Source organism: Arachis stenosperma, chromosome 2 (genome assembly GCF_014773155.1).
Source record: "Arachis stenosperma cultivar V10309 chromosome 2, arast.V10309.gnm1.PFL2, whole genome shotgun sequence".
Taxonomy (NCBI): Eukaryota; Viridiplantae; Streptophyta; class Magnoliopsida; order Fabales; family Fabaceae; genus Arachis; species Arachis stenosperma.
In genome coordinates this window covers 1,973,353-1,996,712 of record NC_080378.1, presented here as the reverse complement: position 1 = coordinate 1,996,712, position 23,360 = coordinate 1,973,353, and the positions used below count along the sequence as shown (strand labels likewise).

The window sequence follows — 23,360 nt, the reverse complement described above, 5'->3', positions numbered from 1 at the left end:
AAATATTGTTAATACATTAAAATCAGATTACTTGATTTAGTTTGATTTGATTCATTTGTTAAACTAAAATTATTGTATACTATTATTTACATGCTATTATAAATTTTTAAGGTGGTGGGAATTGGAATTAATGCTTTTCTGGACACGATAATATAAAATTTAGTATCCATACAAGAAAGTCTTAAACTAATTGTATACCAAAAGTCCAAAACAAAATTTCAAGAACTTCACTTATTTCTTTGTAAAAGAATTACATAATTTTATTTTTACTATTTTTCCTCCCAATAACATTGAAACATGTTATAAATAGTTTTTTCTTTTTCTTCTTTCTGGTCGATATGAAAACAATGTTTTAATAGCTATACATGACCCCAAAAAGTAAGAGATGAGTTTTCTGAACTTGGTATCATGTTGTAACTTATATTGGTCATCTTTTCAAAAATAGATGTTCTTCAAAGTGAATATGTATTTTTAAATTTGTTAGGTAGCGTTTATAATAAAAATTTCCTTTCAATTCATGAATTGTCATGTATAATTATCAAAATGAGTTATTTAGATAACAATTATATTCCTTTATTCATGATAATAATTTAGCCAAGCAATGTAACACATGATAAATTGATAATGATATTTTATTACACATACACTGTAAACACAAAAAAAAATGTAACCTAACATTTTCAGATAGGTACACATTTTATTTCTACAATTACAGGTTACAAATATGGTTTCAATACACTATTGGTGCTTTTACAACAGGCTAATAATAAAGATGGGGAAAATTTTGAATACCATATATTCATAATAAATCAATAATTAAATGAGACTGTAAAGTTTTCTTTACTTGTTTGATATTTTGTATTATCTTACACAAAAGTGCAAGATTGGCCGGAGTAATCACAGGTCACACTCTTCCTTTCCTCTTTTCATCCAACGCCTGTAGAAGAAATAGCAGAAATATTTTGTTAAGAGAGCACAATGAAACAAATTATTAAAAAAAAATTAGAAGACTAAAATATTTGAGAAATACTAGAGAAGAAGTGAAGAATATATGCAATAAGGTTTGGTTGTTAATGAGTACAAATTATACTTTAGAGAAAATCACCGGTTTCAGATTGCATGGTTTGTTAAGAACTTATCTGTATATTAAAACACCTGGCGTCTATGGTGCTTATAGTGGGTATGATAGCTACTGTGATTTAAGAAGTGTTGCTAAAATTAAATTAACGTTTTTTATTATTTAACGTTTTTAATTTAAAAAAAAAAGTGTTACCGGAATGTAAAAAATGTGATTTTAATATTAACAACACTTGTGTAGTCACCATAGCCATCATAACTATAGGCACTATAGACGTCACTTTATATATATCTAGTACATGTTAAAGAAAAAATATGAAACATAAAGTATGCATAAAAAATCTGACAAACGTTAATTTGTGTTAGTATAATACCCGTACTATGTTGGTCCTAAGATCACTCACTCACATAAATAACGCTATCATATTTTTCATTTCTCAAACTCACCAATACTCATATAAAATAATAGAAAGAAGGACTTCACATAATCATATTTTTTCATTTCAAGGAACACACATTACAAAACTATCATACCACCTATTTATAGATGTTTATAGACAGTGATTTTATAATACACTTGAAACTAAAACACTTTCTAACATAGTAAACTATCCTAAGTGTTAGTGGCAGGAAGCTTGTGGATTATATTACTTGGATGCCTTCTTCAATTTGAACTCTAGTTATTTGCTTATTTAGTCATCATTCATGATAATTTCAATGGCGGTGATATATAGTGCAAATTGATTTAATTATCAAATATTGCCTCCTCTAAATCATCCCTTAAATCAAGCTTGCAGAATTAATCATTCCAAGCATCTTTTTTAACTTGTAAAATAACTCGATCTTCAACGGCTTTGTAAATATATCTGCAACTTGGTCTTCAATGGAACAGTACTCAATCAAAACTTCATTCACCAACTCTCTGATTTTATGAACTCGTATATCAATATGCTTCAATCTTCCATGGAATACTGGATTTTTGCAAAGTGCAATAGCTGACTTGTTATCGCAAAATATTGTTGTTGGAGTACTTTGTTTCTCGTTCAATTCCTCAAGAATTCTTCTTAGCCAAACTGCTTGCGTTGCACAACTGCTGCTATATATTCTGCTTCTGTTGTAGAGACCGCTACTACTGGTTGTTTCTTTGACGACCATTAAATTGCACCAGAACCAAGATGAAATACGAACCCTGAAGTACTTTTTCTTATTTCTATATCTCCAGTCCAATCACTATCAGTATAACCGACAAGATTCACTTCAGTATTATTTTCATAATAAATACTATCATTTAGAGTACCTTTGATATATCGATGAATTCTTTTTGCTGCTTGCAAATGGTTGGTACAAGGCTCCTCCATAAATCTGCTAAGCAAATCAACTCCAAACACAATATCTGGTCTAGTCGCAGTCAAGTACCTTAGACTTCCAATCAAGCTTTTGTAGTATGTGGGATTTACTGCTCTTTCTTTATCTTCTCTCAGTAACTTGAACATCTCTTTTCGACTAGAGTAGGAACTGGTTTTGAATATTCCATTTGAAATTTTTTCAAAATATCATTTGCATATTTTCTTTGAGAAATGAAAATTCCATCATCTTTTTGAAGAACTTCGATGCCAAGAAAATAAGACATCAAACATATATCTGTCATTTCAAAGTGCTTTATCATAGCCTATCTGAATTCTGTAATTATCTTCAAATTGTTGTCAGTAAAGATCAAATCATCAACATAAAGACACACGATATCTCCAGGTTCAACGAACTTGATATAAAGAGTATGTTCAAATGGACATCTTTTGAAACCATTCTGAGTGAAATAAGAATCAATCTTCTTGTACTACGCTCTTGGTGCTTGCTTTAATCCGTACAAAGCTTTCTTTAACTTGTAACCTTTATCTTCTTCTCCAGAAACTTCATATCCTGCGGGTTGCTCAACATACACTTCTTCTTCTAAAGTGCCATTTAGAAATGCTGATTTAACATCCATCTGATGTATCTTCCACTTATTTTGGGCCGAGAGTGAAATAATCATACGAATATTATCTAATCTAGCAACAGGAGCAAATACTTCAAAGTAGTCGATACCTGACTTTTGTTTGTATCCCTTAGCAACTAACCTTGCTTTGAAACGATCAACTTCACCACTGGGTTTGTACTTAGTCTTATAAACCCACTTTACTCCAATCGATTTCTTATCTACTGGTAAATCTGTCAGCTCCCATGTGTCATTATTTTCAATGGCATGAATCTCCTCATTCATTGCTTTCTTCCAATTGTCATTGCTTTCTTCATCCGCTCTCTTTGAGGTCTTCTAGATGATTCTGGTTGTTTGTTTGCGTCCGGTTGTCTTTTTCTTCATCATCACATGTATTTGAAATTACAATCGGCTGCTTTTCTGTCTGTGTCCCAATCCCACATGGCTTTCTCGTCAAACGTTACATCTCTGCTGATGATTACTTTCTTTGTTTCTGGATTGTACAACTTGTATGCTTTTGAGTCTGTGCTATAGTTGATAAAGATACACTTCTCGCCTTTGTCATCTAACTTCTTCCTTAATTGATCTCGTACGTGGGCATAAGCTATACACCCAAAGACTCTGAAATGATTAATGGAAGGATGCTTTCCACTCTAAGCTTCCTCTGGAGTTTTATCTCGAACACTCTTTGTTGGACAGCTGTTTAAAATATGAACTGTTGTTGCGACTGCTTCTGCCTAAAATTCTTTAGGCATTTGTTTTGACTTGAGCATGCCTCTGACCATATCCATCATGGTTCTATTCTTTCTTTCAGCAACTCCATTTTGTTGAGGAGTATATCTAGTTGTTAGTTGGTGTTGAATTCTGTGTTGCTTGAAGTATTTTGAACACGCAAGATATTCTGTTCCTTTGTCTGTTCTGAGAATTTTAATTTTACAGTCACTTTGTTTTTCGACAAACGCCTTGAATGTCTTAAAGACATCACATGCTTCTGATTTCTGCTTCAGAAAATATACCTATGTATATCTACTAAAATCATCAATAAAAGTGATAAAATACCTACTACCACCATTACTTAGAACTTCTACAGAACAGAGATCTGAATGCACAATTTCAAGTAATCTTCTGGTTCTCCATGACTTTCCTGTAGGGAATGGATCTCTATGCTTTTTTTCCAGTTGACAAATCTCACAAATACAATTGAGAATATAAACCCGTGGTAGACCAAAAAACAGGTCCTTTTCTTGACAGGTAGTTTAGACCAGAAAATTGAAAATGCCCAAGCCGCATGTGCCATAACCAGTTATCATCAAGTATCACAGAACTCATGCAAGAGGGATTAACATGTTGAATTTTTAATGGAAATATTCTGTTTGAAATCATCTTTGCTTTATCTATAAACCTTCCGTTATTGTCAAACACAGTGCAATATTCACGATAAGTTATCATCTTATATCCCTTCTCAGATAATTGTCACATACTCAGTAAATTGTAATCAAGTTCAGAAGCATAGAAAATATCAGAAATATAACTCAAAGAACCATTCTTTAATCTAATTGGTATGTGCCCTTTTCCTTTAATAGGAATCTTTGTATTATTACCAAACTTTAATAATAGTTTAATTGAATCATCTAGTGAAGAAAATAACTCCTTTCTATCAGACATATGATTACTACAAGCATTATCCAAGTACCATATATTTTCATCTTCAACACATGAATTACTTGTAAAAAATAAAGTCTGAATACCCGGATTATCATCAGTATTTTGATGCTAATTTTCTGCAACGTATGCTTGATTGTTATTCACCATTTTGAATCTGCAATCTACTGCTTTATATCCATACTTTCCACAATAAAAGCAGTTAAAATTAGTTCTTTCTTGATAAAAATTGCTCCAACCTCTTTCTCGGTTGACAGACCTGAAATTCGTTCCACCTCTTCCTTGATTAGATGGTGTAAAATTATTGTAACTTCCTTGGTTGTAATTGTCACGACCTCTTCCTCTGAACCTCTTGTGTACGGCTTGATTCTGCAACATTGTTTAAATTCACTCGACTTTTCAAGACTTCCAAAGTTGATTTTTCTAACTTCTACAGTATTCTACTGATGTGGCTTTCCATGGTTCCTTGTAACTCTGCAATCGTCATGGTATCCATATCGTGAGACTCTAGTATCGTAGTCACCACATGGTCATACTTTCATCGGCATAGTGTGAAGAATTTTCTCTACCACTTAGTTATTGGGCATATGTTCTCCATACTCTCATCTTATTGACAGAATCTGTAACACGAGTAAAATATTGCTCAACAGTTTCTGAGCTAGACATCTCGTAACTTTCATATTCTCTTCTCAAAGACTGTAACTTTATTTTCTGAGCTTTATTTACGCCTTTGTATGACAGCTTCAACGTGTTCCATGCTTCTCTTGCACTTTTGGCATTTGCTATTTTGCCAAACACCGTATAATCTACTCCTTGATGAATTTGAGATAGCACTAATTGATCTCTCTTCTATTGGGCAGCATCTGCTCCTTCTTGCAAACCCAGTTCAAAGAAATTCCATAGGTTTTGAGCCTTCAAATGGGTAGACATCAAAGTCCCCCAATAACTATAATCAAATTTCCCATCTAAGTTGGGACCGGACCACACAATATTAAAAGTGTTTGTCATATCGACTCTATAAATAACCAACTATGTGAGAACTCTCTCACACCTCACAAACTCTAAAACACCAGGCGCTGGATTAACCAACTCTGATACCAAATGTTAGTATAATACTCACATTATATTGGCCTCAAGATCACTCACTAACATAAATAACGCTATCATATTTTTCATCTCTCAAACTCACCAATACTCATATGAAATAATAGAAAGAAGGACTTCACATAATCATATTTTTTCATTTCAAAGAACACACATTACAAAACTATGATACCACCTATTTATAGATGTTTATAGGTGATGATTTTATAATACAGTTGTAACTAAAGCACTTTCTAACATAGTAAACTATCCTAAGTTTTGGCGGTAGGAAGCTTGTGGATATATCACTTGCATGCCTTCTTCAATTTGAACTCTGGTTATTTGCTTATTTAGTCATCATTCATGATTATTCCAATGGGGGTGATATATAGTGCAAATTGATTTAATTATCAAACAATTTGGATTATGGAAGAATAATATAAGCTATTTAATTCCTTATTCATGGACACATACTAACAAGATCATAACATGAAATAGCTAGTTTCTAAAACAGAACACTAACATGAATTCACTATTTGTATGCCAATTTTCTTGCATCACTACACCTACAAGAACATACTTCATTGTTGTTACTGATGTATAAGCAATTCTTAGTGATATAAAGAATACCTTACTCTGGTAGAATCGCATGGTTAATACAATTGTGTCGCGCATTCTACAAGGAAAAGGATCAGTCACACTGTTAATTTAGTAGACTGGAGTAACTTTACCATTTATAATTGTTATGCAGGAAAGTAATGAAACTGCATAAGCAAGGAAATATATATCATTTAGCAGAATAAAATAACAATGATTTAAATGACTCATCCATTTCATGGAAAATAAGAGATCAGATCTCAGAATACATTCACAATACATAAAAATATCTACTATCCATGTATTTTAACAACTGGTAAAATTACACTCACTACCTTTAAAATTAAGCAATATTACACAACCTTCCCCAATTGATAAAGTACACGGGTGGCAATTGTAATATCAGTTAATCTCAATGTAATTTTACCCTAACCAATCTTACAGAAATAACTGGATGCTTTGCTAATATGACTCATCCACACAAATGTGAAGCAGACATATAAAAGAGAAGTTTAGGAGTGTGATTCAATATCCTATTGTTACCAATACTAGGAAGAGGAGATAAGAAAAGTAGAAAAAGAGACATTGTAAAGTGAACAATGTGAGTAGAAGTTATTACCGGACGTTGTAAGTGCTTAGAATATGAGAAGACCCATTTGCGCATGTTAACACAAACTCTTTTGTGTGACCATGCGGAACTTTAATCTGCAGGAAATTCATAAAGGGAAGTGTCAAGTGACTCTTTAAACATGAAACAGCTGAAGAATTTTTCAATTCAGAAGCATAGTTTTGTGGAATGATATAGCACATTCAATATCTGTATATGTACTACTCAAACAATTTCATAAGCATCAAGCAATCATATCAATGCAAATTTGATGAGCTAAAATTCATTTTCAATTCTGAAGATCAGTGAGAACCACTGAGCTTTGGGAGGAACATAGTTCAATTATGATAGCTAATGGGCCCACTTTTATCATTTGTATCAGTTGTGTACTTGTGTATCACCGTAAGTTTGAATGTCATACCGATAAATCCTTTGAGAATTTCTCAGAAACAACCATAGCTTCAGTATCATTAATTATAATTTGGTATCCTGATCGTCTTAAGAACAAGGTTGCTGGTTCGAAATTTTCAGAAGATTCCATCTGTCAGAAATAACCACGAAGATTAGGAAGAGTATTAAGATAAAAGAGCAGAGAATAAATATATTTTAGAACTAGTACATACCAAAAGAGAAACAATGAACGATGCTTCTCCTTTAGACAGATGTGTATCAATCTCTTGTTGCATTTCTGGATCTGCAATGTTGGCCAAAAGAAACCCATAATTAGAAAAGGACATTCGAGGGAGAGAAGGGGGGGGGGGGGGGGGGGGGGGAGGAGGAGAGGTTGGTTGCAACTAAAAGCACACATCTAACAAATATTATACAACACAGAAACATAAACAATAGATACTCTTACTGGTTTAACATGAGACAAGTATAGATTATCTATCCCCAAAAGCTTAACCAATTAGACACAAATAATTGATTTCATATGTAACATGCTCTCCCAAACAGAACAGCCTACTTCAGAATATTAAGAAAAATGTATGTGAGACTTGAAACTTTCTTACAATGGTACTGACTGTAGCACATATATATACAAAAGCATAAAGATTAGTCAGAAATCACGATAAACGAGACTAATAATTTTCCAGGAGTGCTTAGTTTCCATACAGCTAATACTAGGTCTGCCTAGTTTCTATGTACTCATCGTTTATGTACAGCAAGCCTATTGAGCTTGAAGCATGAACAATTCAAAAAATTACCTTATATTCTACTAAAACTTTGCTTTTATTCAGAAAAAATGACAGACAAGGACATGAAAACCCTTTCTGAAAAGTGATGGTTTGAGATTCTAAATATTTTTAAAAAATCATACATCGATTTCAATCAAAAAAGCAATTTTAGGTCCAAAAAGCCACATCAAAATGAACTCTTAAACAAGCAACTCTTAAACAAGCAAGAAGCTTACTCCAACTCAAGCAGGAAAAGCTCACTCTGAGTGAAGCAATTTTTTATACAAAGTTGCAACTGTCAGTGTACTAATTAGTTAAATTCCAACCATCATGACATATTATGGTATCAAATAGGGGTGAAAAAACCCAATTAAAACATTCTTGTAGATTCAGTACCAACTAAGCTTACCACATCTGATTTTGCTCTGATCATTAGCAAAAAGCTTCACTAGTTCCCCCTGATAAAGAAAAAATTTGTTGCTGGTCAGCATAAAAAAATAAAAACAAAAAAAAATAGAAAGAGAGAAAGAAAAGAAAAGAAAGAAACAAATTTGCCAAAAAGAGGAATAACACTATTCTTACAACAGCCACATTTGTCACAATTAAATTCAGCTAGTAAATTATGCTCAACATGAGTAGGGAAAAAATTCAAGGGCAACCTAGAAACTTGAATACAAAAGAATTTCATTGCACATCTTTTATGATTTGACTCATTCAATGTTGTTCATTTACCTTTGTGAAAGTATCTAAAGCCCTCATTATGCTGAAATTATCATCACAAATATCAAGATTTATTACAGCACGCCAAATATGTTATTAGAAGGGAGAAGTTTCATAAAGCTGAGATATAAATTTGGCATTCATCACTATTAGGAGACATATTGTATAATGGTTTAAAGGACATTATAAATGGAAAAACTTAAAGGCATAGCAAAATATTACTACATGCCTTTTGATGTAATTTTTGTTTATCCGTTTGTGTAATATCCTTGATAATAATATTTTTATATTTTACCTTTTATCCAATATCAATGTGAGTGTGTGTGAGCGCATTAAGACATCTACCCAAGTAGCATAGTTGTTAATCAAGCTCAACTTTTTAGTTTTTACAAACATTGTAACATGGTTCCACAGTAGTGCATACAACATTCCAAGGATTTTAGCAACAAGAAACCTCTATAACTTAGTTAACTCCCCGGATGGTGTCTCTTCTTTTTTATGAGGAAAGGGAATGCTCCAAAGTAAGAGCTAGAACTTAGCAAATCAGTTAAGCGAGCATGCTTTAAATATCCACTCGATATAGGCTAAAAAGCACATTTGATTGGCTTAAGTCGACTAAAAATAATTTTGAAAGAAATGCTAAAGCCCTATCCTATGGTATTGAAGAAGGATCTTTATGGCACTTCAGAAGGTTGGGGGATCTTTGAGCTAGGTTTGACACCACTGTACAGCAAGAAGATTATGTTTTTTCACTCTCATCAATAGGAATAACTTCTTATTGGTCGTCGGTTTTCCAGAACTCAGGAGCTCAATGCAGTGGATAAGGGTTATACAAATGTATAGCAGGAGTAACTGCCAAACCAACCACCTAGATAGGAGGGCATGCTCCGTCAGTTCACATGCCAGATAGATCAATATTCAATGTGCCACTAGGTTATTTTAGAATATCCACAACTACATCTCAATGTTCTTCCATCAGCAAGGAACAGAATTCACCAACAGAAATACCATCGAGAATGTCTCATCTTACTATGTAGGACAAATATAAGGTTTTCAGAACAAAAATGAAATCCCTTTAAAACTTCCATTTCTAATTCTTTCAGTTTTACCAAACATAATCCAAAATAAAATAGCAAGTTCTGTGCAAGTATAGCATTCATGAAGAATATAATTTATTAGTTTCAAACCTGGCGGCCTCTATCATCCATTGGAATGCACTCAACAGCTATCAGTTTATCAACATCATCAGCTGTAACTATATATTCTGGATTAGTGGCTCCTGCACCAACAGTAACACACAGGAAAAACAAGTCATGTTGAAGTTCTATCAGGTCATAATATTACAAACAGGAAAAGCTCAGAAGTAGAAGATAAATCCACCTTCAATGTAATGCCTAGTGCCATCCTGGAGATGCCTAACCCACTGATATGAAGCCAAGAGTTACAGTGTTAAAAAATATGAAATACAAGAAGTATGAAAAATATGCTAAATTCTGTAATAGTGAGAGAAATTTTCACCTGAAACATACAAAGAGTAGTTCCACGGACTGGATATCCACATCCAAGAAGTTTTTCTCCAGGTACAGCATCGCCAATAATTTGAAAATTCTCAATTCCAGGACCATCTTGAGGGGGGGAAAAGGCAATTTATCGGTAATCAATGTTACGTACCACATACATGGTTTAGGGGGAAAGAAATGAAAATAAGGGGTTTTTGGAATGCCAAGCTAGTAGAGTAGTGATGTATGGCCTCCCTCTCTCTCTCTCTCTCTCTCTCTCTCACACAAATGCTACTTGTATCTTCCTTTTCTGCATATTTCTTACATTCCATAAAGGCAAGAATGATATCTCAATGATATCATTGAGCCCCCCTGTTTCTATTCGATCTTCTTCTATTCTAATCTATCCTTCTGCTCTATTCGCTGTATTATATGTTTAGTTTAGCTGTGATGGTACCAGGATCTTACAAAATATGATGCCTATTCTATCTTTTATAGCTGAAAACATAAATTACCTTCAGAAACAGAGGAATCAGTTTCGTCATGGTCAGGTGTAGGTTGAGAAAACTTGCCATTGATAAGTGCAACTTCTCGGGATCTTTCTCCGATTCTATCCATTGGAGGTGAAGTATATGGAAAAGGAGATACCTCCCTGCATAAATTGCTTTATACTCTCATTGAGAAGTAGATACTTACAAAACAAAATATGTCCAATAAGCATTCCTAAGTAGCTTGCCTGATAACAAAACTTGCGATTTGTAAACAAATAGGAAACATACCAAGTGAGAGAAGTTATCATGTTAGTGAAGGTGTGAAAGGAACAAATCTTGCCTATTGGATCATGATTACAGTTAGAATGTTGTGTGACCTAGATAGTCATGTGACCTATAGATAACTTCTAAACTTTGACATGCTATGTGAGCTTAAATGGACAAGATTGGTCCAACTCAATTTCTATGTTTGAATGTGCATTTGCATAACTCCGCCTATGTTACACTTGCGGTACATAGCCGGTCCCAAGCCCGGATAAAGGAGGAGGGTTGTGTTAGGTCTTCGGCAACCAACATAAAAATATAGCCGAACCCCCATGACATGAATCAAAGACATTATTGCGCTAAAGCTAGGTCGTTGCCCGGAAGCAACGCGTCGTATGGCTCGAGTACGGTGTCGAAGCAAGAGCCGCTGCATCGGTGCCCGGATGTAGTGTTAAATGAGCAAGGGTTCTCGCGTTTTCGTGAACGGACGAGGGTAAATAAGCTAGTTCACAAAGGAAAAGATAAAGGTCGAAACGACAGAAGGTTGAGATTTGGGACATGGAACATAGGCACTCTAACAGGAAAGTCCATGGAGGTGGTGGACACCATGACAAGGAGGAAGATTAACATTATGTGCCTACAAGAAACGAAATGGGTTGGTGCAAAGGCTAGGGAGTTGGATACTTCTGGTTTCAAACTTTGGTATACAGGAAAGGTGAAGAATAGGAATGGGGTTGGAATAATTGTGGATAAGCAGTAGAAGAAGGACGTAGTGGATGTCAAGAGGGTGGGAGATCGGATCATCTCTATCAAACTAGTGGTAGAGGGAGGTGTTTTCCATGTGATTAGCGCCTATGCACCGCAAGTGGGTTCAGACGAACAACACAAGATAAGGTTTTGGGAGGATCTAGAGAGTTTGGTTCAAGGCATACCTTTGGGAGATAAGATTTTCTTAGGAGGAGATTTAAATAGCCATGTTGGGAGAGAAGTGACTGGATATGGGAGTATTCACGGAGGCCATGGTTTCGGGGTGATCAATGCCGAAGGTAAAACTATTTTGGACTTTTCCTCAACTTTTGATCTTCTCATCGCAAATACATGTTTTAAAAAGAGAGACGAACATCTTATAACCTATAAGAGTGGCATGACAAGCTCTCAAATCGACTTCTTCTTGTTGAGGAGAGTCGACCGGAAATTTTGCATTAACTGTAAAATTATCCCGGGAGAGAGTTTGACAACACAACATAGGGTGCTCGTCATGGATTTTCACGTTGAGCAAAAGTTGAGGAAAAGACATCATACGAAGAACCCAAGGACGAGGTGGTGGCGGATGAAAGGTGAGGAACAAAGAAGCTTCCTAAGACGGGTAGGAGAAGAGGCAAAGTGGGATGGGAATGGAAGCGCGGAAGAGATGTGGAGGGAGATGGCAGAAGTTATTAGAAGAACAGCAAAAGAAAGTTTTGGTGAATCTAAAGGAATAGGACCAAGAGACAAGGAGTCCTGGTGGTGGAATGCAAGTATACAAGAAAAGATAAAGATAAAAAGGAAATGCTTTAAAGAGTGGTCTTTATGACGCAATGCAGATAACTGGGAAAAATATAAGGCGGCTAAGAAAGAGACAAAAGTGGCTGTAAGTGAAGCAAGGACAAGAGCATATGAGGGTCTCTACCAGTCTTTGGGCACGAAAGAAGGAGAAAAATGTATATATAGAATCGCAAAGAGTCGGAAAAGAAGAACGAGAGATTTGGATCAGGTTAAGTGCATAAAGGATAAGGATGGAGAGATGTTGGCTCAAGAGGAGAAGATTAATGAAAGGTGGAAGAGCTACTTCTACGAGTTATTTAATGAGGGACAGAAGACTCTTCCGAGCCTTGGTCGATTATGCACAAGGGAAGAAGATCAAAACTTTGACTACTATCGAAGGATTCGAGACTTCGAGGTAAAAGAGGCTCTAAAGCAGATGAAAAATGGCAGGACAGTAGGACCTGATAATATCCCGATTGAGGTTTGGAAGGGTCTTGGAGGAAAAGGCATCAACTGGTTAACCAAGCTTTTTAATGAGATTTTAAGGTCAAAGAAGATGCCTGATGAGTGGAGAAAGAGCACCTTGGTACCTATCTACAAGAATAAGGGGGATATACAAAGTTGCGGAAACTATAGAGGGATTAAGCTTATGAGTCATACTATGAAGTTATGGGAAAGGGTGATAGAACGGAGGTTGAGAAAAGAGACACAAGTAACAGAGAACCAATTTGGATTTATGCCAGGCAGATCTACCACTGAAGCGATATACCTATTAAGAAGGATGATGGAGAGGTATCGTAGTAATAAAAGGGATCTGCACATGGTGTTTATTGATTTGGAAAAAGCGTATGATAGGGTACCAAGGGAGGTCTTATGGAAGGTTTTAGAAAAGAGGGATCTGCACATGGTGTTTATTGATTTGGAAAAAGCGTATGATAGGGTACCAAGGGAGGTCTTATGGAAGGTTTTAGAAAAGAGGAGAGTAAGGATCGCATATATTCGGGCAATCAAAGACATGTATGATGGGGCCACAACTAGTGTGAAGACTCAAGGTGGTGTGACAGAGGAATTCCCTATTGGTATAGGATTACACCAGGGATCATCCTTAAGTCCATACCTTTTCACATTAGTCTTGGAAGTACTCACAGAGCACATCCAAGAGCCTGTGCCATGGTGCATGCTTTTTGCCGATGATATCGTCCTTATGGGAGAGTCAAGGGAAGACCTAAATAAGAAGTTGGAGTTATGGAGAGAAGCTCTAGAAGTGTATGGTCTGCGCATAAGCCGTAACAAGACGGAATATATGGAATGTAAATTCAGTCTGAGAAGGGAAAACTCCAATATAGAGGTGAAGATTGGAGAAAACATCCTACGAAAAGTTAAAAGTTTTAAGTATCTTGGGTGCATCATACAGGATAATGGAGAGATTGAACAGGATGTAAATCATAGGATCCAAGCAGGTTGGTCAAAATGGCGGAGTGCATCTGGTTTTATATGCGACAAAAAAGTGCCTTTAAAACTTAAAGGTAAATTCTATCGCACCGCTATAAGACCGGCTATGCTGTATGGTACGGAGTGTTGGGCGGCTAAAGGGGAGTACGAACATAAGCTGAGTGTGGCAGAGATGAAGATGTTGAGATAGATGAGTGGTCATACGCGATTGGATAAAATAAGGAATGAAGATATAAGGGAGAGAGTTGGAGTAGCACCCATTGTGGAAAAGATGGTTGAATCGCGTCTCAGGTGGTTTGGACATGTGGGAAGAAGACCGATAGAACATCCAGTCAGGAGGGTGGATGAGATGGAAGATGGACAAAGAGCGAAAGGCAGAGGAAGACCTAAAAAGACCATCCGTGAGGTGGTCAAACGAGATCTACATGTAAACGGTCTCTCTGTAGACATGATACATGACAGAGCACAATGACGTCGTTTGATTCATGTAGCCGACCCCACTTAGTGGGACAAGGCTTTGTTGTTGTTGTTGTTGTTGAATGTGCATTTGCATGTATCAAAAGTGTGCATGTGATGCAAGCCAGGAAATAGAACAGTAAAGAAGATTTCCAATCACACCAAAGGCATCTCGGGAGATTTGATTTTGGAGGGGAAGGGAATGAAGGGACAGGTTTGAAGTGTAAAATGGACTCACCCAAAGAAATTCAGCAGCAGTAGTAGGGTTTGAAGTGTAAAATGGACTTACCAAAAGAAAACCAGGGATTTCATTAGCCATTTGTGTCTTTTCCCTTTTAAACCAGGGCAAGGTATTATTATTATTTGGAGGGAAAGGGAACGAAGGGAAGGGTATGAAGTGTAAAATGGACTTACCAAAAGAAAACCAGGACAAGTATTATTATTATTATTATTATTATTATTATTATTATTGTTAAGTATCTAAGGAAAGTGGAAAACCACACCTTAAAAGTGGAAAACCACTCTCCTTATATACAACATCAAGCATCTCATACTACCTGATGTGGGACTTTTGAGCACCCCATAATACCCAAGACCCTAACAATATACCGCCCCTGGAGAGCCGACGTCCACGGCACGGTAGCCACTTTGCTACTATCAGTATTTGGTATTCACCTTAATCCAGCCTATAGGTATCCCTTTTCATGGTGCCAACAACCTGACTCTGATACCATTGTTAAGTATCTAAAGAAAGTGGGAAACTACACCTTAAAAGCTAGCTGATAAGGGAGAAGAACCACTCTCCTTGTGTACAACATCAAGTATCCCATACTACCCGATGTGGGACTTTTGAGCACCCCATAATACCCAAGTCCCTACCATATATAAAAATAAGATAGTTAGATAATAAAAGAAACAGTGGAAAGTACAAGAAAGAGAACAAGACATCCTCACAAGACAATAGAAACAAGACAAAACCTAGGAAGCTGAATCATGAAACCAAGCATGCTAATTCTATACATATCTGGACAAAGTAACACGTCTTCAAAATAAATAAAGAAGTGCCCTTATGTAGTCAAGGATCATAGAAGTACTTGTAAAGATTCTACCAATCAATTCTAGCTATACGGAGAAGAGAACCACAATAGAGTGCTACATGATCGAATTAACACACAGAAATTGCCAGACATTGTTCCAACTAACAAAGGGATATTGACAAATTGCAAGACAGAAGTGAATGAGAAACACCAACCTAGAAACCATGGGATTCTCCTGATAGTTGAACCTATTTAAAGGCAAGTTTGCATCACCATTAGGAACTGGTTGCATATATCCCGGCACTTTGCCAACTGGTTGAGCACTTTGTTCATTCCCAAAAGAATTTCGCTGGGTGTTGTTACGCTGAATCAGAAACGTAAAGCCAAAATGTAAGTAACGCAAAAGAAACAAGCAATGATGATAAACACAGAAAAACAGAGGACTTGGTAGTCAGGAAAAATACATGCTAGTAATACCATGACTTTATGATGAATATGACTGGTCAGGTTTCCAGCAAATGGACTTTCCACAACAGGATTGCTATTATCAGCATGGTTTTTAATCACTGAATTTAACTCCCCAATTCTATCCTGTCAAAAGAAAATGGTGATCTTTTTTTTTTTTTTACTTAAAATCACTCCAACAAAGATGTATCAAATAGACAATAGAGATTGCACATGGAAACAAAGCACAAAACATATCACCATAAAGAGCCAAAATATAAATAAAGGGTCAGTAAGAAATTATTGAGTATACGTATAATGACCAAAAGCATAGAAACAGAAAATTTAATCGCAGAATAAACTACTTACAAACAACATAGATGCATAATGACAAAGCATCACTGCCTGTAATCTACTAAGCTAAAGAATGATAGAACATTGATCCTGATTCCTAATCCTATACATCAGGCTCTACGTTGAACCTAAGCTACAATCTAAGTAGGTTGTGTGGAAAATTAGCCGAGTGAAGCCATGGTTGGGAAGAACTGGGACATTGTATCTATTGCAACTATCTCAGATAATATGACCCTGAAGTGTAGGGCACTAGGGCCTGTTGTAGTTCACCACTTCTATATCTTTGTCAGCAGACCATATCCAGGTTTATGACAGATCTGAAACACAACTGTACCTCTATAATTCAAGCTTCCTCCATAGAAACCATATGAAACACTGCCCAGAAAGCCTGATCAAATTTATGAAACTGTTGATTGGTTTTGAATAAATTGATAGAACATGAGGGACACACACATGCAGAGAGAGAGAGAGAGAGAGAGAGAGAGAGAGAGAGAGAGAGAGAGAGAGAGCATGTGTTAGAAACTTAAGTGGAACTTCAGACATGTCACTATTGAAAAATGAATTGTCAGTAACATGATTCTCTACAAAACATTCTACACCACAAGGTTACAACCCAACCAGCTTCTCTGCAAGGTGTAGTATTAGAAGCAATTGCCGCATGACATTACCAATTATAGACCATTACCAATTTTAGACCTAACTAACTAACACTAACTGAACCAGCATTCCTAATGAGTTCTGACTTCTGATTATATAAGAAGAACGATAAGTATTATGTAGTCCTTTCATCCTATGATTTCATAGCAAAATATTAATATTGCAGCTGACTTTGTTAGTCTACTCAAATAATTTGTTTATAATGACCATGTGGACTAGTAACTTTTATCACTGGCAAGGGTTTCACAAGAAAGATGTGGCAATAATTGGTTGAAAATTATAATGCTCTCTTAGACATGCATAAGAAGTGCAGGAGCTTACATGTGAACTCCGAATCCTCCATTGTAATTGATCATGTAAATTCTGGACAAGGACAAATACACAAGAACAATTTACATAACGGATAGAACAAGGTACAAAAAGCATCACATTATTTACTATGAGATGACGCAAATTAACATAATAAGAAACCATATCAAGAAATAGATATATCCTTTTATCTGCTCCAAAAGGAATAATAATTAGTTCAACAATATTGTAATTAAATCAATTGGTAGAATAAACAAGAGGTTTGGTCTTTAGAAAGTTCAAGGAAGGGAACAATCAAATAATCTGTGATACATTACAGAGAAAATCAGACCTATATTTGTTTATCTGTAATTTGTCACCTCTATTGATGTTAATTTCTCCATAAATCAATGTTGCAGGATCATTCAAGCTACTAGACATGCCCTTTAGTTTATTGTAAGTTACACAAATATTGTCATTGATGGGTCACTCCAAAAAGTGATCAGTAACATCAGAGAAGTACTTATAGCAAGAATCAGATGTTTAACCTATAATTATCCAGAATTATATTTTTCATACCCTGATGCTGTTAGATATTGCAGCAGCATTCGTAACACGGGGCCATAGACCATATTCTGCCAGCAACCCCAGCATGGACGACATGAAGACATATCTCTCATCCTCCACAGCCTACATTAATGATGCATATCAGTATTGGCAACTGGAAGTACGTAAGTAACAAAAAGAGGATTCTGGTGAAGAAGTACGGAAAAGAAATGTACACAATATATAGCTTATTTTGTAAATGACATGTCCATCACCAGTAACTTCAATCTAGTTTATTTTCTAGAAAAGGAACTAATTCAAGGCATATCAATCTTGAATCATCTCATGAGGTCATGAACCAGCTCTCCTAAAATCTTAAGCTGATAGATAAAAACACATGAATGGTTATATATATCTAACACTCTCTCACAAGAGCCCTTTTTGGGGGAATTGAAGCATGAATTATGCACAAGTCCATTATTGCCTTGTGCTGATATTCTATCTTTGTTTAGAAGAATGAAGGTAACAACAATAAAAAACTAGACTTTTTTATCATAGAAGTTCTAATACTTATGTCGTGAATCATCTACCTAAAACCTTAAGCTGTTAGATAGATGCACATAAATTGTTACATATCTAGTAGGAGGAAAATTCAATGAGCCAACTGCTACTTACCCTACATTTTATGGCAACAAATTTTAGCTATGATGTCATGGATATAATACATGTCATCATATGATACTTAAAGACATGTTTTTTTTACCATTTTAGGTGTGTAATTAAACTCATTTCTGACATTTGTTGGTTCTTCTGAATCTTTTGGCAAAAACCAATTTCTTTCAAAATAAAGGGAGCAATACATGTAAACCGTATATAAAAATAATAGTAACTCGTAATTCTGCAAAATGCAACAAACATGGCTCTTTATTTTAATATTAAGATCTTATTAAAGAAAGTAACAATACAAATTAAGATGATAAAACATCATCATAAGAGACACAGGAGAAAATAACTAGAACTGAAGAGAATATCATGCACAGGGCATGTCAATCTCTCTGCACATCCTAAAAAATAAATAAATAAATAAATAAAATAATAGGAAAAAAACTAATAGGGATATAAGCAGAACAAAAAAGACAAGCAAATAAAAATTAATCCTATGGCAAAACTTGAAATGAAAAATATAATCTTATCATGTTATGAAAGACTGAAAAAAAGTGGCTTTTATATAGACATCTAGTTACTATTTGCCTAGTAATTACCTGCCTAAATTAGACCAAAATTACAAGTAACAAACCTATCCTAATAAAATAGAATATTTGTGCAAAAATAGGCTACAGTCTACAACGTCCCAATTCATCCCCAGCTGGGAAGCAAGTCCTTAGAACTGTTTAGTGAATACTGAATAGGCCTTTAGTCAACAACACATTTGCCAACTAGTACCTTGAAGGAGCACATGCTGAGAGTCTGAGACTATCAGTCCACTGTCCAACTTTGCTTGAACTCTTTACATCAGGAAATATAATGCATTGTTACAAGTTCGTGATGGCAGCCTTCCAAACTGACTCTATTATCGAAGCAAGGCAGCAACTAGAGTTTAGTGGCACTCTAATATTACTTTTAGATCAAGACTATACTCTAAGAAAATGCATGAAAAGCCACTTTGATTCTAGACATATTATGTTTCAATACAAGGTTAAGGAGCCAATGCTTCATCCATCCTTCAAGCCTAAACAACTTCTACTTATGTGAGGTATACCACATATAAGAACCATTCCCAACCCAAGCAAAATGTGAACTTCTAATTTTAAGTTAAGCAATCATTATTTCAGGCATTCAATAAGCCCAACAACACATGAAGTCAGTATTTTGTATTAACAACTTCTGGAGAGGCAGCAGCTATGTATGAGCGTGAGAATCCATCAACCCAGTTAAATAGTTTCCAGTAAGTAGCAGAACAAGAAAATTACAAATATAAGAAATAGAAAGCCTAAGATCATTATGAAACTATACTTACTTTTAAATCATGTGAAAGTTTTAAATTTTCTTCAAGATCGCTTTTTCTTTTGGCCAACTCATTAGATGCAGCTGTGATGGCTTCATTTTGCTTGTCATCGACTGCCTAATAAACAAAAAATATGTGAATTTTGGAATTGTAGTTCAACAAACTGCTGAAAGATAACCATAAATAACAAAGACATCAACTAACCATTCTTAGTTCAGAGAATTGTCTCTCTAGTTTGCATTTCTCATTCAACAGCTGCAGCTCCTGCATCCAAATAAATTCATTTAATTTCTTGGAGTTAAAAAAATTTAGATACATCTTTCATACCTGTGTATATTCCATACCTTCATACAGGCAACAGCAACTTGTTCCCTAAGGGAGAGGATCTCCTCCTCCTGAGCCCTAGCTCGGGCACGAAGTTCCTGCAAAAGAAGAGTTAAGTGTAGTAAAATATTGTGTAACATCTTCTAGCAAACTTTTCAAACAGAGTATCAGAGACAATAATATATATCACATTTTGTTACCATAATGTCAAGGTCCTGCACATGATTGAGTGCATCATTGCTTTTGAAATTTCTCTGAGCCAACACTGTTTCAAAATTGTGCCTATAATGCATGCACCAACAAAATTATAACATCTTAACTGGAATATATAGTATGTTTCAACATAGAAATAAAAATACCACATGCATCCAAAGAAAGAAAAAACATATCTGAGCCAGAATTTCCTCACAAAGACACATTACCATCACATAATGAAAAGAGAACTTTTTTGTTTAGAAAAGAAGAGAAAACTTTTGACATGTAAAAAAGTAGAAAAACTAAATTGGGATAAAATATCCCCTCAAATATAGAAGGGAAAAACTATGATATATTGGGCTAAACCATGTAATAATGCATCTCAATCCCTTTGAATATCAGTTAGAGGAACACCGTTGAATATGTGCAGCATCAAAGGGATGCCAAATAAGTAATGTTATCTCCCAAAAAAATGTCAAAAAGAAATTTTGCTTCCTTACATGAATGAAAACCTCTAAAATTAAGGGGTGGAAATTTATATTAGTGTAGGCTAAGGAGGACCCTTATCCTCCAAATTATTGTGATTATCTTCTCCTCTCATTTCTTCAATCACAATTAAAGAAAAGGGATACTTACTCAATTTGCAAGGTTATTGATAGACCGCTGAAGACTGAATTCATAATTAAATGACTGAAGGCAAAAGTTTTGTTGATTTGCGGTGGGATTGGAATTTTAATGTGATTGTTCTTCTAAACCTTTTTGATAGGACGCTTTAGCACCGTTTAATCCATATAGCTGAACCCACCGAGTGGGACAATGACAAGACTTAGTTTCTGTCATTTTCTTCTAAAACTTTATAAATGTAAAAACTAATATATGAGAAGTTATAATTAATATATAGTACCTACAAAAATAAAATATGAATTCATAATCGTAATCTCCTCTTGTTAAAATCATCAGCATAAAGGAGAAAGACAACGAATTCAAAATTTACATTTCTTTCTTTAATATGCTTCATGTATTCACTTCTTAAAGAGTAAAATCAGTTTGAAAGGACAATCTCTCTCTTTTTTGTTTTCTTTTTTCTTTTTCTTTTCGTGGTGGGGAATGTTCATAGAGAAAACGATAAAGAGAAATTTACAAGATACTGGAACAAGACATTACAAGAACACAAACTAGTTACAGAAAACCCTCCAAAACAGCAGGTACACAAGCAAAATGGTGACACAATGTTCTATGTATTACCTGCTGAGAACCTCCGACCCTTGACCCTGAACCCCGTCACTTTTAAGCCCTTCTGCAGAACCTTTAATGGAAGACATGGATTGGCCTGCTCAAGGTCCTCTTCAAAAATAACCTAAACCAAATCATAGCTATTCTTTCAATTATTACCAACAAAGAATCAATGCATTCTGCCTCACTTAGTGCCCTTATATTTCAGGTCCAAATCAAGGTTTCTGTATAATCAATTTCTTACAATAATTTGCATTTAAGTAATTTAACAACCAAATGTATCAATAAATCTCTTTCTACTAGCAAACTTCAATGCAGTAAAATGGCAACACAGTTAACTGAAAAACGATCACAAAAGCAGCATATACACAATAAATACTCTCACACACAAAACCTCAAATTTCCAATTTCAATTTGATTTCACCTCAGTAAAAATTTGACACAAATAAATAAATAAACGCAGAAACATGTCAAGCTCAATAATGATGAATGCACCACCAATTCACAAAATAAAAAAATCAGCATCGCAAGATCACGAACTGCAAAATGCTAAATCTTTTTCCCTATACGACAGAACGTATCAGCTAAATTAAAGTATCCAATTAAGCGATAACAGAGAAAAAATAATAAAATACATATATCAAAACATCAAAAAAAAGGAAAAAGAAAAAGGAATAATCCAAACGAAGGAGAATCAGAATCGGAATCAGAAGCGAGAACTCACCTAAAGCAAGGATAAGTATAATTGGACCTCGGAAAATGAGATTCTGATGAGAGGATGCCAAAAACGCAATATTGCTGCCACATACAGAGAGAGAGAGAGATGAAGGGAGAAAAAGGGAGTGTGTTGTGTTATGTAACCCAAAATTCTACAAGCTTCAAATTGTTTCTTCTTTTTTAAATAAAAGGTAAGCTATTATTGTATTGGAAAGTTATCAAGTGTACCCGCCTACCCGGAAATATCAGTGTTCTAATGTTTTCCGTTGATTTTAATTTATATTATATATATATTTTTTATAATTTATATTAACAACTAAAATAATTAGAATATTGATATTTTTAGTATATTTAAATTTTTTTATAATATTATTAAAATGATATTCTCTTAAAATTATTTTAAATGATACAATGGAAATGGATAGATAAATTTTTCAAAAAATTAAAACATGATAAAAAAATAAATTTAATTATATTGTTGATTTCTATAATTTTATCAAATTTATAATTAAATTTTTATACTTTTTTCTTTTTAATTGGATTTTCACACTATTTTTAATTTTATAATTAAGTCATTTTTATGCTAAAAATGTTAAAATTAACAAAATATTTCTCTTAAAAAACATATACTCAAAAAGTCAAAGGTCTAGTAATTAGATTTTTAATCGTGAATACTTTTAATTAACAAAAAAATATTCAATTAATTATAATATTTTTTACTTTAAAAATGACTTCATTATAAAGTTAAAAGCAAGTATGAATCCAATTAAAAAAAAAAAGTATAACAACCTGACTGCAAACTTGGTAAAATTATAAGGATTGATAGAATAATTAAACAAAAAAAATAAAAAATAATTTTATAAATGACGAATATTTTTTGTATTTAACAAGTAATTTGTGTATTTAAATTTTTAAAAATAGAAATTAAAAGGTCTGATTTTAATATTTTAACTTTTTAATTTTTTTTAAATTGGACAATCC

At 34.5% G+C, this 23,360-nt stretch overlaps 1 protein-coding gene across 3 annotated transcripts; it reads right to left on the bottom strand.

The window, feature by feature from the left end:
- Positions 1-593: 593 nt before the first annotated feature.
- On the bottom strand, positions 594-22,584 carry LOC130960788 (uncharacterized). 3 transcript variants are annotated; one of them, XM_057886246.1, is made up of 21 exons: positions 22,387-22,584; positions 21,675-21,786; positions 20,435-20,516; positions 20,255-20,332; positions 20,115-20,174; positions 19,923-20,027; positions 17,939-18,049; positions 17,393-17,434; positions 16,094-16,207; positions 15,832-15,980; positions 10,908-11,044; positions 10,412-10,518; positions 10,274-10,316; positions 10,081-10,172; positions 8,583-8,631; positions 7,622-7,692; positions 7,420-7,539; positions 7,011-7,096; positions 6,430-6,470; positions 6,318-6,360; positions 594-937 (listed from the first exon to the last, which is right to left on the bottom strand). In XM_057886246.1, exons 2-21 carry the CDS (start codon positions 21,749-21,751, stop codon positions 898-900), a joined length of 1,647 nt encoding a protein of 548 aa, XP_057742229.1. In that variant the 5' UTR covers positions 21,752-21,786; positions 22,387-22,584; the 3' UTR covers positions 594-897. The 3 variants fall into 3 exon arrangements, with proteins under 3 accessions (XP_057742229.1, XP_057742231.1, XP_057742230.1); XM_057886248.1 differs by lacking the exon at positions 6,318-6,360 and having other exon boundaries at positions 595-937; XM_057886247.1 differs by lacking the exon at positions 6,318-6,360 and having other exon boundaries at positions 597-937; positions 6,425-6,470.
- Between the last annotated feature and the right edge of the window lie 776 nt (positions 22,585-23,360).